The following is a 17,318-nucleotide window of genomic DNA, read 5'->3' on the forward strand; positions in this document are numbered from 1 at the left end:
ATTTCACATGTTGCACCATGTAGACAGGTTGTTGTTGACAAGTAACTAAAGGTATAACCCTTGATCCAAGGTTTTATTCAAATTCAAATTTGGAAGGGTAACTACATTTTTATGCGGGAAATTCCTCTATGAAACAGGTAAGAATGTTTACTTCATTGTAATGACATTATTTCATAATATTTCAAAACAATCGTTCTGAATTTACGAATTTCTTCCGTAGAAGCATTTGGAAATGATGAATATATTTGGGTGTCGTTAGTCATCGTTTCAAAAGACTAATAAAAGCTGTCATAGCTATAATGACTTTCATATATGGTAAGCTGTTATAAAATCCACCTATTGGAGTACGATGTTACATCCAATGCATTTGTTGGGAAGATAACGCAGATTACAGTTTTGTAACGTAGTCTTGCTATTTCACTTTGTTCTCATCACAAGATCAGTGGAGCGTGATATCAAGCAGGTGAGACTTTCTGCCTGTTGTTGCATAATATAGACAGTCATTATGGGGTACCTAATACTGTGTCTACGATACAGGCTGGAACCCTGAACATGATGGTAAGTGTTACTTATGACTTTGTCCAAAGTCCACAAGGCTCATAAGAAAGTTAAGAGGTTCTATATTTTTTCCAATAATAATTAGCAGGACTGGGATGAAGATTCGAAACAGGATGGGCTGAGCATACAGCCTTGTTGTACTCCACTAATGATGTCAAAAGAGTCGGGGGATGAGCCATCTAACTTTATGCCAGTTTGAAATGACCTGCAAACAGTGCAAACAACATCGAGTGCTTTTGTAAGGCTGATAGATGCTTGTCCTTTCCAACATCTGGTAGATTAAGCAGGGCGTGTAGGTCATGGACCGTTAGGCCATAAGTCAAACTGCGCGTCGGGATACACCATAACAGCAAGTGTCTGTAGTCCTTTTCGGACCAAACAGTCGAAGACCTTTCCGACGATGTTCAGGACGGGGATCCCGTGGTAGTTGTTGAAGTAGCTTCTATCAACGTTGTTCATAAACTGACGATGGAATGCCCTCACAGAGCCGCGGCCAGTGGTCACCCTATCCGGTAAGTCGCTTCTTACAGCTTGGGTTGCTTAGGCCACTTCTATCCCCGATCAACACGGGAGATTTCAGTGCAGTAGCATGGGATTTGGTCTTTTTCAGTAATAAAAACTACAAGGCTACAGGGTGTGATGTGATGGCACATTTATTATTCTGGGACGAATACACCAGGATATAATTTCCTCCCTATACATAAAACGCTGAAACAATCGGTCAACAATAGACATGACATATCATATCACACACCCAGGGTGCAGCCCCTACTTTAGGTACATGTTGTAATGTTTATAACATACATCAAGGCTCAGTATATGTTGATGTTCCATGAAATATGTGTGGACCTGTCTTCTAAGTATTTGTTGGTAAAAAACAAACATGGTACCACAATATCCCCTATCTATAAGTCAGCACAGAACACACATGGCTAATGCATGGCTCATTGCCTGTCAACTAAGATATGATACCTATATACATCTGTATAAATTTTTCCTAACATCCGTTTTCATAGCCTTAGCAATACGCGTATACTCTTTATCATACCACATGGTCACGTGGGTGCGAATAGTATGTTTATATACGATATTAGCAGCTTAGTAACATATAAGATACAAGTACATTATTCAAACTTAGTTTCGTATTTACATCACAAGTCAAGAGTCCCTATAAATAAGGAGTGACATACTTCACTATGCCACGAAAAAAATCTCAGATGCACTTCTCTCTGGTTTAAGGTGATGGGCGAAGTATCAGCTCTGCAAGGTTAATTGTCATTGTGACGTAGTAACCGGGACTACGCCCAAACGAGCCAAGACCGTTCGCAAAGCAAGCTACGTCAGTAGGAACTAGGGGAACAAGTTTGGTATTTCCTGAACATTCGCACAACAAAAACAATTGAAGGTCATTATCGGTAGAATGTCTCCCAGTTCAGATTGCCATCTGCGTTGCGTCATATCAAGACGGAATTACTCATCAACTTTCGAGCGAATGTTCGAATCTCCGTAAATGACACCATTATTTTCCCCATTTATAGCGTTGCTATCTTATATATGCATATGTCTAATATCAAACGTTTACGTACACGAAATGTAGCGACGGTACCGGGTATCTCTAACTGGTATAAAAACAGAGACAATATATGCACTCTGATACATCGTATCATATCGATGGGGAATACAAAGACTAAGAGCGGTACGATCATGAGCAGGTGCTGGCGGTGTATCGCAAGGGTCCAAACCACAGGGGTTCGAATCACTCTTTGGACAATCATTTTAAAAAATAATAATCTAGACTTTTGCAACCGTATATTGTTTTTATATGCTATGAGTAACTTAAATTTCAAATTTGAACGAAATCGGTGACGAAATGCAGAAGTATTACAATTTTGATAACCTACCTATATATCTAAATACATGTAATTAGATAAGCAAGCAAGTACAAACGCAATGGGCATTACGTTTTGATACTTTGAATACATTAAGGAGCATGTACCTGCAATCGTACCTACGTCATTACAAACCCCTGTTTTCTGATCACAAGCTACACAATCCCCACTGCATGTATGATGACAGTGACTCCCGTATTCCCCGTCCCTACACCCACGACTACAGCTACCGTTTACCTCACATACACCATCAAGACACGAGCCACAAGCATCGTCACATCTCTCTCCGAACCATCCATTAGTACAGGTTGAACACCGTCCATGGCGGTCACACACATGGTCTCTACAATGCAGACACTTCTTGTGGCAGTGTTTCCCATTGTTCCCTGGGACACAGCCCTCCACTCACGATCCATCACGGCTGTAACACAGGGAAGACTTGCAGGAGGCACTACACGGGGTGTGACAGTGTGACCCGTGCCACCCAGTCTCACATCCTTCCAGACAAACTGAAGTATGTCGATCACAGCTCTTGTGTCCATCTCTTCCTTTGTAGCACTTCTCGGGGCACGTCTTACTGCATCGGTGTCCATGGTAACCAGGTTGACACTGTTCACATACCCCAGTCTGTCTGTCACAGCCACTGGTCCAGCAATGTTGACATCTATCTTCGCACTTCTGTCCATAGAAGCCTGCTTCACATCCATGTAGACAGTAGCCGGTGATGCTGCACCTTCCCATCAGACAGTTGTCACATGTCATGTTACAGAAGCCCCCTGCCCATCTTCCATCACACCCATCAAGACATTCTCCTGTGTGTATGTGACAGACTGATGCCTTGCAGTTGGGTGGACATCGTCCATCACAGTGTGCCCCGGTCCATCCTCCACCACAAGATTCAGAACAAGAACCTGTATGTTGGTCACAGTAGACAGCGCCACCTACCGGAAAGCTGGAACATCGTGGTGGACAGGGTGTGTCGCAGTGTCGTCCATAGAACCCTGGCCTACATCTGAAACATTCTCCAGTGGACCTGTCACATCCGTCATCGTCACAACGTCCTTGGCATGTAGAGCTGCAGTTTGATCCGTGACACCCGGTGTTACATGACTGACATCTGAGACGACCATTTCCATGTCTGCACCCACTTGTCTTACATGAGTCGTGACTAAGGATCTCTGAATAAAATATGTTTTTACATTAAAAATGTAATAAATTAGAAGTGTCAGATAAAAATGTCAGGTATTATTTTTAAGAAACGACATGAATATCACAAATGTAACTTCCACAAATTTGAGTTTCGTTTCTTTTTTAGTCCAATAACCATGGCGAATATTATTTCATTGTATCATTATGTAGGTGTATTTACCAAGAGAGTATGTCAGCGACAGCAGGGCATGGATGAGCACCACAAGCGACAGGAACTGTCCGCCGTTCATTTCTCCAGAGTGTAGATGACTGATGACAACAGATGCAAGGAATAGAACATAACTGAATAAGCTAAAAGTTACTCTGTTTCTTAAGAAGCAATTGTAATGCAGTAGCACGCGTGGTCTTTCAATAGAAGCTGTATCAATATCACGAGTAGCCTTGCTGACAATTCATTGATAATATATGCCGGATCTTCATTGTGATACAGATATGAACAGAGATACTTTTACACGATACACATTTTCCTGTGTAGATCCAAAGCAAATGCATTGACACCAAATTCAAACATCGACGACATATTACTACTTTTTGTGTACAGTTTATAGAGTCATAGCCAACACTGTTAAGGTAGAGAGGCGGTGGGCTAGCCTAGTGGTTAAAGCGTCCGCACTTCACGCTGAAGACCAGGTTTCGATTCCCCACATGGCTAAAACGTGTAAAGCCCATTTCTGGTGTCTCCCGCCGTGATATTGCTGGAATATTGCTAAAAGCGGCGTAAAACCAAACTCACTCACTGTTAAGGTAGACATTATCAGTATATTATCACTGGCCTGCCTGTGTCGTGGAGGCGTTACAACATGCCACCGGTACAATGGCGGAGGGTAGTTTTAAGACATTATATGTGCGATTGCAATTGCATCCCATTATCATGTAGTGGGTTTGAACTTACTGCCATCCTTCGTGGGGAACTTCTCAAGAACTATGGGTGCCTGTGCGCGTGCGTACCTGATTGTCTGTCTACATGTGTGTCTAAGTGTGTCTCTGTGTTGGCGGGGTAGGGTGAGTGAGTGAGTTTAGTTTTACGCCGCTTTTAGCAATATTCCAGCAATATCACGATGGGGACACCAGAAATGGGCTTCACACATTGCACCCATGTGGGGAATCGAACTCGGGACTTCGGCGTGACGAGCCAACGCTTTGACCACTAGGCTACCCCACCGCCCGTTTGCGGGGTAGGGGTAGGGGTAGGGGTAGGGGTAGGGGTCGGGGTAGGATTCCACCCATAAGCCTCCCTATAAATACACAGCTCTGTAAAGTAAACATTATTGATTGAATGTAACAAAATGTGTAAACTGTCATAAAGAGAATAAATTAATAATGTGATTAAATGAATCTTACTGTAATGATAGTATATTTATTTGTTTCACTTACTGGATGGGTAACAAAACGTAAATATATCGCACCAGTCAAGAATAGTCCTCCCACCATTAGCGCTCACGAATGAAGCTAGTGAATGCAAGTGAGAAGCATATAAAAGACTTGTGAGATAGTGGGTGTGAAAAGATAAGACCAAAGGGCAGATTTGTTGAAATGTTACACTGTCCCGGTTCACAATTTTATATGGGAACCACCTAATGTTGAGCTGATGTCCCGGTGAAGGTGTAGAATGAAGCTGACAATCAGCTTCAGATGATACAACAAAAACGGTTTCTTAATTATATTCGTACAAAATAATAAACTCTAGAGAGGGCGTAGAGGGCAACATAATGATTTGTTTGTTTGTTTTGTTTGTTTGTTGTTTAACACCGCACTCAACAATATTCCCGTTATATGGCGGCGGCCTGTAATTAATCGAGTCTGGACCAGACAATCCAGTGATCAACACCATGAGCATCGATTCACTCTACACAAACATGTCAACCAAGTCAGCGAGCATGACCACGAGATTCAGTTAGGCACCTCTTACGACAAGCATGGTTTGACGATCAATTCTAACCCGGATCTTCACGGGTGAGTCATAAATCACAACCACCATATACAACACATACACACCATATACAAAACATCTGCAACATATATACATATATCACAGCCACCATATACAACACATTTACATATATACACACATACACACCATATACAAAACATCTGCAACATATATACATATATCACAGCCACCATATACACATTTGCAACATATATACACCACATACACAACATATGCAACACATATGCAACATATATACACAGCAGCCACCATATACATACACAACATATACACACATCATATATACATCTACAACACATCTACATATATCATCAGCCACCATATACAACACATCTGCAACATATATACATACATCACATACACACCATATACAACACATCTGCAACATATATACATATATCACAGCCACCATATACAACACATTTGCAACATATATACATCACATACACACCATATACAAACACATCTGCAACATATATACATCACATACACCACCATATACAACACATCTGCAACATATATACATCACATACACACCATATACAACACATCTGCAACATATATACATCACATACACACCATATACAACACATTTGCAACATATATACATCACATACACACCATATACAACACATTTGCAACATATATACATATCACACACACACCATATACAACACATTTGCAACATATATACATCACATACACACCATATACAAAACATCTGCAACATATATACATATATCACAACACCACCATATACAACACATTTGGATCTGCAACATATATACATACATCATACACACCATATACAACACATTTGCAACATATATACATATATCACAGCCACCATATACAACACATTTACAACATATATATATATATCACATACACAGCCACCATATACAACACATCTGCAACATATATACATATATCACAGCCACCATATACAAACATATTTGCAACATATATACATACATACACAGCCACCATATACAACACATTTGCAACATATATACATATATCACAGCCACCATATACAACACATTTGCAACATATATACATACACATATCACAGCCACCATATACAACACATCTGCAACATATATACACATATCACAGCCACCATATACAACACATTTGCAACATATATACATATATCACAGCCACCATATACAACACATCTGCAACATATATACATATATCACAGCCACCAAATATATACAACACATCTGCAACATATATACATCACAGCACACCATATACAACACATTTGCATACACATATACATACCATATCACATCCAACATATACATACACACCATATTACAACACATATGCAACATATACATATATCACAGCCACCATATACAACACATTTGCAACATATATACATATATCACAGCCACCATATACAACACATTTGCAACATATATATACATCACATACACACCATATACAAACACATCTGCAACATATATACATATATCACAGCCACCATATACAAACACATTTGAACATATATACATATATCACAGCCACCATATACAACAACACATCTGCAACATATATACATATATCACAGCCACCATATACAACACATTTGGAACATATATACATACATCACAGCCACCATATACAACACATTTGCAACATATATACATATATCACAGCCACCATATACAACACATTTGCAACATATACACATACACACCATATACACACCCCTTCAATAATATACACATGAGAGCAACATATATACATACATCACAGCCATATACAACACACATTTGCAACATATATACACATACATCACACACCATATACAACACATTTGCAACATATATACATATATCACAGCCACCATATACAACACATTTTGAACATATATACATTGCAACACACACACACATATATACAACACATCTGCAACATATATACATATATCACAGCCACCATATACAACACATTTGCGAACATATATACATATATCACAGCCACCATATATACAACACATTTGCAACATATATACATATATCACAGCCACCATATACAAAACATTTCCAACATATATACATATATCACAGCCACCATATACAAAACATTCTGACCATATATACATATATCACAGCCACCATATACAACACATTTGCAACCATATATACAAATATCACAGCCACAATATACAACACATCTCGACAACATATATACATATATCACAGCCACCATATACAACACATTTCTTTGACCATATACAAGAGCGACACACAGTGAGATTATATACTTATATTTCAATATATACACAGCACATCAAGCGGGGCACACCATAACAACGGCATACCATACAAAAGACATTTGAACATATATATGCATATCAATGTCACAACACACTCAACATATATACCAACACAAACACACAACTCGACACCCCACACACCCGCACACACACACCCATTTGCAACACATGTACAACATATCATACATTACATACAGACCACATACAACAATTGTACAACATATACACATGACATACACATCATATACAACACATGCAAAACATACATAAAACACATACACACCATATATAACACATGTGCAACATATATACATCACATACACACCATATACAACATATTTGCAACATATATACATCACATACACACCATATACAACATATTTGCAACATATATACATCACATACACAACATATACAACATATTTGCAACATATATACATCACATACACACCATACACAAGACATCTGCAACATATATACATATATCACAGCAACCAAATACAACACATTTGGACCATATAAACATATATCACAGCCACCATATACAACACATTTGGACCAAATATACATATATCACAGCCACCATATACAATATTTCGACCATATATACATATATCACAGCCACCATATACAACACATTTGGACCATATATACATATATCACAGCCACCATATACAACATATTTGCACCATATATACATATATCACAGCCACCATATATACATATATCACAGCCACCATATACAAACATTTCGACGATATATACATATATCACAGCCACCATATACAACACATTTCTGGACCATATATACATATATCACAGCCACCATATACAACACATTTGGACCATATATTCATATATCACAGCCACCATATACAACACATTTGGACCATATATACATATATCACAGCCACCATATACAACACATTTGCAACATATATACATATATCACAGCCACCATATACAACACATTTGCAACATATATAAATATATCACAGCCACCATATACAACACATTTGCAACATATACTCATGACAATAATGGTTGTCACCCCTTTAATTTTTCTATTTGGAGAGGGTCGATGTGTGGGGTTGAGGTGGGGAGAGGGTGACAACCTCTATTGGCATGAGTATATATACATATATCACAGCCACCATATACAACACATTTCCACCATATATACGTATATCACAGCCACCATATACAACACATTTCCACCATATATACATATATCACAGCCACAATATACAACACATTTCGACCATATATACATATATCACAGGCACCATATATAACACATTTGCAACATATGTACATATATCATAGCCACCATATACAACACATTTGCAACATCTATACATATATCACAGCCACCATATACAACACATTTGCAACATATGCTCATGCCAATAATGGTTGTCACCCCCTTCAATTTTTTTAATTGGAGAGGGTGGGTGTGTGGGGTTGAGGTGGGGAGGGGGGTGACAACCATTATTGGCATGAGTATATATACATATATCACAGCCACCATATACAACACGTTTCGATCATATATACGTATATCACAGCCACCATATACAACACATTTCGACCATATATACATTTATCACAGCCACCATATACAACACATTTCGACCATATATACATATATCACAGCCACCATATACAACACATTTCCACCATATATACATATATCACAGCCACCATATACAAACATTTCCACCATATATACATATATCACAGCCACCATATACAAACATTTCGACCATATATACATATATCACAGCCACCATTTACAACGCATTTACCACCATATATACAAATATCACAGCCACAATATACAACACATTTCGACCAAATATACATATATCACAGCCACCATATACAACACATTTCGACCATATACAAGAGCGAGTGAGTGAGTGAGAGTGGTTTTACGCTGCCTTATATTTCAATAGTATACTTCATTTGTAATATCAATACGGGGCACACCAGAAATCGGCCACCAACACAAAAGCAACATTTGAATAATATATGCATATCAATGTCACACACACTCACCCCACCAACACAAACACACACTCGACACCCCACACACCCGCACACACACACCCATATGCAACACATGTACAACATATCATACATTACATACAGACCACATACAACAATTGTACAACATATACACATGACATACACATCATATACAACACATGCAAAACATACATAAAACACATACACACCATATACAACACATGTACAGCATACATACATCACATACACACCATATACAACACATGTACAACATATATACATCACATACACAACATCTTCAACACATGTACAACATATACACATTACATACACACCATATACAACACATGCACAACATATATACATCACATACACATCATATACGACACATGTGCAACATACAGACATCACATACACATCAAATACAAAACATGTACAAAATATACAACACATGTACAACATATATACATCACATACACGCAATATACAACACATGTACAGGATATATACATGACAAACACACCATATACAAGACATGCACAACATACATACATCGCATGCACATCATAAACAACACATGCACAACCTACATACATCACATACAAACCATATACAAGACATGCACAACCTACATACATCACATACTCACTATATAAAACACATGCAGAACATACATATATCACATACACATCAATTACAAATCATGTACAAAATATACAACACATGTACAACATATATACATCACATACACACCATATACAACACATGTACAACATATAGAGATCATGTACACACCATATACAACACATGCACAACATACATACATCACAAACACATCACTGAGAACACATTTACAACATATATAATTGACATACACACCATATACAACACATGCACAACATACATACATCACATAAACATCATGTACAACACATCTACAACATACATACATCACATACACATCATATACAAAACATGTGCAACATATAGACATGACATACACAACATATACAACACATGTGCAACATGCATACATCACATGCACACCATATACAACCCATGTACAGCATATATACATGACATACACATAATATACAACACATACACAACATATATACATGACATACACACCATATACAACATATGCACAACATATATACATTACATACACACCATATACAACACATGTACAACATGCATACATCACATACACACCATATACAACTCATGTACAACATATATACATCACATACACATAATATAGAACACATGCACAACCTACTTACATCACATACACACCATATACAACACATGTACAACATATATACATCACATACACACAAGATACAACACATGCACAACATACATAAATCACATACACATCATATACAAAACATGTGCAACATATAAACATCACATACACACCAAATACAAAACATGTACAACGTATATACATCACATACACAACTTATACAACACATGTGCAACATATAAACATGACATACACATCATATACAACACATGTACAACATGCATACATCACATACACACCATATACAACACATGTACAACATATATACACCACATACACACAAGATACAATACATGCACAACATATATACATCACATACACATCATATACAAAACACGTGCAACATATAGACATCACATTCACACCAAATACAAAACATGTACAAAATATATACATCACATACACATCAAATACAACACATGTACAAACATGCATACATCACATACACATCAAACACAAAACATATAACATATATACATCACACACATTTCAACCATAATACAACATATGCACAAGATACATACATCACAAACACATCATAGAGAACACATTTACAATATATATACTTGACATACACACCATAAACAACACATGTACAACATATATACATCACATACACACCAGAGAACAGATGTACAACATATATACACCACATACACACAAGATACAATACATGTACAACATACATACATCATATACACACGATATACAACACATGTACAACATATATGGACCACATACACACGATCTACAACGCATGTTCAACATATATACATCACATACACACCATATATAACACATGTACAGCATATATACACCATATACACACTACATACAACACATCTACAACATTTATACATTACATTTACATCATATACAACACATCTGCAACATATAGACGTGACAGACACCATATGCAGAACATGTACAACATACATACATCACATACACACCACATACAAGAAATGTACAACATATATACATTACATTCACACCATATTAAACAGATGTACAACATATAGACATGACATACACACCATATACAACACATGCACAACATACATACATCAGAAACACATCATATACAACACATGTACAACATATATACTTGACATGCACACCATATACAACACATGTACAACAACATACATACATCACATACACACCATATTCAAAACATGTACAACATATATACACCACACACACACAAGATGCAACACATGCACAGCATACATAGATCACATACACACCATATACAAAACATGTACAACATATAGACATCAGATACACACCAAATACAATACATGTGCAACATATAGACATCACATTCATAACATATACAACACATGCACAACATATACACATGACATACACACCATATACAACACATGTACAACATATATACATCACATACACACCATATACAACACATGTACAGCATATATACATGACATACACATCATATACAACACATGCACAGCATATATACATGATATGCACACCATATACAACACATGCACAACATATATACATTACATACACCACATACGCAACACATGAACAACATATATACATGAGATACACACCATATACAACTCATGCACAACATACATACATCACATACAACACATGCACAACATTCACAAATCTCATACACACAATATGCAACACATGTACAACATATATACATCACATACACACCACATACAACATATGTACAACGGATTTAGTACATGTATACCTGCCAACATCTGTACAACATCAATACACAATGCACATTAGAAAGTAGTCAGATGTATGTTTCGAACCCATCTGTTGGGGTTAGTGTCCTCGATAGCTTGCTTCCCTTAGCGCTTTAGCATTGCAGAAAGGACCGGGCGGAAAGGGAAATAGTGTGGTTCACAGACTGTGAGACAGACTAACCCTGACATGTTGTGATGCGTGATACTGTTGGAAGTGACATACAATCACCCCAATTCCTATATCAGTTAGCAATGGAAGAGTTGTTACATTTGTTCGTTTGTTTAACGCCACACTCAGCAACATCACCATCATCTGAGGGCAGTCTGTAGATAATCGAGTCTGGACCACACAACTCAGTGACTGACATGATAAACATCGATCTACGCAATTGGAATACGATGACATGTGTCAATCAAGCCACGTTCAATAAACACAGGTTGCTGGAGACCAATTCAAACTAGAATCATAACGGGTGTGCTAGCAGCAGTGACAGCACCAGAACCAGCGCCAGCAGCGGCAGCGGTAGTTGTAGTAGTAGTAGCAGCAGCAGCAGCAGTAGTGGTAGTAGTAGTAGAAGTAGCAGTAGTAGTAGTAGTAGTAGTAGTAGTAGTAGTAGTAGCAGCAGTAGTTGTATTAATAGTAGTAGTTGTAGTAGTAGCAGCAGTAGTAGCAGCAGTAGTAGCAGCGGCAACAGTAGTAGTAGTAGTAGTAGTAGCAGCAGCAGCAATAGTAGTAGTAGTAGAAACAGTAGTAGTAGTAGCAGCAGTAGTAGTAGTAACAGTAGTAGTATCAGTAGTAGTAGTAGAAGCAGTAGTAGTAGCAGTAGTAGTAGTAGTAGTAGTAGCCCTTAACGACAAATGACCATGATGCTTTGCGTTGTGTTTTGTGGGTTCTGAATCAAAGCCGTCCCGTTCCCAGTTCGGGGATGTAGAGGAGCAATCAAAAACCAACAATATTCTCAAATGAAAACATAATTTATTAATAAATTATAACTCAACAAAACAATATAAACAATAAGTCAAATCTAACAAATTCCTGAGAACAAAAGATATACAAACACAATTACTTACAATAGTTTATTAATAACCTACCTATTTCTCCCAACCCTCTCAACTACACTTTAACCACCCTCTTGAAATAACGCTAAATCCTACCTACAATCTACTGCACCTACACTAGTATACGAACATCCTACTGTCTGGCATGTTCCATTATGCTGAAATCCACCCGGCCGTCCCCACTAACAAAATTACCCCAAATATACCTTTCTATTCAATTTCTCTTTATTGGCCGAAAAATACACTGAAACCTAACAGGGAGTGGAGTCGGGACTCATTGCTCCGTCACGGAACATGTTGTTGTCCCATCACGGGACATATTGCGGTGGAGTAACCTCACCTGTGACCGGTCGCCGATCATACAGACACTGAACAATTTGTGTTGCGCGCTTAAATACCCTGCAGCTGCCCTACGTCTTACGTAACAACCTCGACACGATTGGTCAGCCAATCTGCCCACCACCAATCAGAATTGCTCATACCAAACAACCTGACTGCCTCAGAAAATGGCGGCGAAAACAATTCACCCACCGACGGAACAGAATCAAAGTATGATACCCAAGCCTCGCAGGAAATACATTTCCTGCACCCACGACTAACGAAAGGTACAGTTACTAACGTAAGTTAACGACCAACACCCGGAAGTAAAATGTCGGCACGAAAAGAAACACGTGCTCCCCGTTACACGAACTTAGTTTAAGACATATTTCACACTTTCACATATTAACTACATCAATTGTAGATGTAAATGTGAAGTAACATTTGTTTTCTATTTCCGACAGTACTTTAGTGCTGAGATGTCTGTATGCGCATACACAGCAACCATTGTCCTTAAGAACATCAGAATAAGATAACTGAACATCATGGTACGTGTGTGTGAGTTATGTCCAAAGTCCATTAGAAGTTCCATATTTTTACCAATCCTTTTAGCAGTACTGCGATGAGGATACCAAACAGAATGGGGCGAGTATACAGCCCTATTGTACTCCACTAATGATCCAATTTGGGAGAGCAGCCAAACTTTGCAAACAACGTGGAGTACTTTTGTAAGGTTGATGGATTCTTCTCTTTTCCAACATATGGTAGACTGAGCAGGATGTGTAGGTCGTGGACCGTTAGGCCCTAAAGTCAATCTGCGAGTCGGGAAACACCCTATCAGAAAGTGTCTGTTGTCCCTTTCCGACCACACGAACGGAGACTTTTCCGACAATGTTCAGGACGGGGATCCCGTGGTAGTTGCTGAAATAGCTTCTATCAACGTCGCTCATCACGCTGAAGAGCCGGGTTCGATTCCGGTCATGGGTACAATGTATGAAGCCCATTTCTGGTGTACCCCGCCGTGATATTGCTGGAATATTGCTAAAAGCGTCGTAAAACCATACTCCCTCTATATAAATGATATTATATATTTGTTCATTATCAGAATGAAAAAGATAATACTGATATGAATGAGACAAGAAGATATTGACAATTGCAAATGTCTATGACCCTATGATTGACAGACAAAAGCAATGTCACATTTCGAAGGGAAAGCAAAATATAAGAAATTATTTATGAAAACACGATCATTAAAAACGATGAAACAGAGTTAGCTAATCCCCGGTCCAAATATCGATCGATTTGCAAATTCTATGCGGACATAAAGTTCCTACATTGGTAGACCAAACTAAAGTGGTGACGGGGAGGTATGAACTCTTCATGACTTATTTAGGACAGACTGTCCTCGTTTTTTTGTTATTGACGTTGTTTTTTTCTCAGATGGTGCACGCAAATACGTGAATGTTGAGTTTAATATGGATACTTTACACATTAAATTATCACCACACACTGTGTACAAGATGCAGAGGTAATAATGAGATAATGTGCTCAGTATTTAATTTTCATTTGACGACTTTACGGCTCAGAAGCATTGAAGCATCGCAACTGTCAAGTATGATGGAGTTGGTATATTCACATGGACAACAATAATCAAATATTTGTTGAATATCATCGGATTTGGTATAGTTTGGCTGGAACAAGGTGTTGGTGATGTCTCCCATTTCCTTAGAGTTTGTAAGGAATGGTTGGAAGATTGTTGGAAACAAACATGGGCATATATCATAGGTGAAACCAGTAAGCTTAATAATTAATTCATAATCAAATCTCTGTTAGAACCTAAAAGGTATCCGTACAACTTGAAAAGCAAAAATTTAAGAATTGTTCTTAGCCAAGTTAGATGTGGTAATCTTAAGTTGGCCGTTGAAACAGGTCGGTGGGGAGGAGATGCTATAGAGGACAAAACATGTAAGTATTGTTTTGATAATTTGAATGTATCTGCAGTTGAAGACGAAGTGCACTTTACCACTTCATGTCATTTGTATAACAAGTAGCGAAACAAGAAAGTTACGACAGATAACACTATTGTCAGAATCTTTAGCACTGTATATTCTAAAGTGCACCCAAATCAGACAGCATAAGGGAGACAACTGACAACTTTACCAACGCTTCATTTAATTCTGGTGATGGAAAACTGAACCATTATAAATGTTAATGATATACATTGTGACTTGACTATACATTCAATATATATATGCATGTACTCTGGGCTGGAGGCCTTTGATACTGAATAAAGAATCTTGAATCTTGAATCAGGCAATACCTAACCCAAGCCCCTTGTCAGCACTGACTCGTTTGGGGAGCCGTGTTGGCTCGGTTAGGCGGTAAATATGTCACAGAATGGAAGGGGGATTGTCTTGGCACTGATTAGGTGTATTTGGTGTTCGACATGATATCTTAGAAAATTCATAGCTTTGACCAATTGTTTCAGAGTTCAGGGGCGGATACAACTTTTTGAGAAAGGGGGCGCACACGCTTGAGAAAAAGAGTGGGTGGGGTGGTTACACACTTCATTTTCACAAGCGTTCCAATGGTCATTTAATAACCACCCCCCTTCTTTCCCTTCCACTGGATCCGCCTATGTCCGTGATCATCTTCATGTACAGCCAACATCAATTATTTTTCTGATCCGTGCATCGTTCGCTCTCAGCTATTCAATAACCTCCTCTGACTCTACTGACTTACAAAACGTAATTATGACACTTACCCAAAAATGGATGACCAGACATTTCCTGAAGCTGAATCAAGACAAAACAGAAATGCTCATTCTCTGTTCAAGTTCAACACGACAAAGGTTGTCTTCAAGAACACTCGAAATTAATGAGTGTATCATTGAACCCACTGATCATGCTCGCAATCTTGGGGATGATATTTGACAGCACTATTAGCCTTGAAAAGC

General features: G+C 38.1%; 1 protein-coding gene across 1 annotated transcript in view; it reads right to left on the reverse strand.

The window, feature by feature from the left end:
- Window positions 1–855: 855 nt before the first annotated feature.
- Window positions 856–17,318, reverse strand: part of LOC124284196 (scavenger receptor class F member 1-like) — a 29,596-nt gene continuing 13,133 nt past the window's right edge. Inside the window, exons 2-4 of the mRNA XM_046720262.1 lie at window positions 3,817–3,905; window positions 2,857–3,625; window positions 856–1,063 (exon numbers count right to left, since the gene is read on the reverse strand). Coding sequence (XP_046576218.1) covers window positions 856–1,063; window positions 2,857–3,625; window positions 3,817–3,905 — 1,066 coding nt within the window. The remainder of the gene's footprint in view (window positions 1,064–2,856; window positions 3,626–3,816; window positions 3,906–17,318) is intronic.

The sequence above is a fragment of the Haliotis rubra genome, unplaced genomic scaffold (assembly GCF_003918875.1).
Source record: "Haliotis rubra isolate DU_JTF1 unplaced genomic scaffold, ASM391887v1 Scf330, whole genome shotgun sequence".
NCBI lineage: Eukaryota > Metazoa > Mollusca > Gastropoda > Lepetellida > Haliotidae > Haliotis > Haliotis rubra.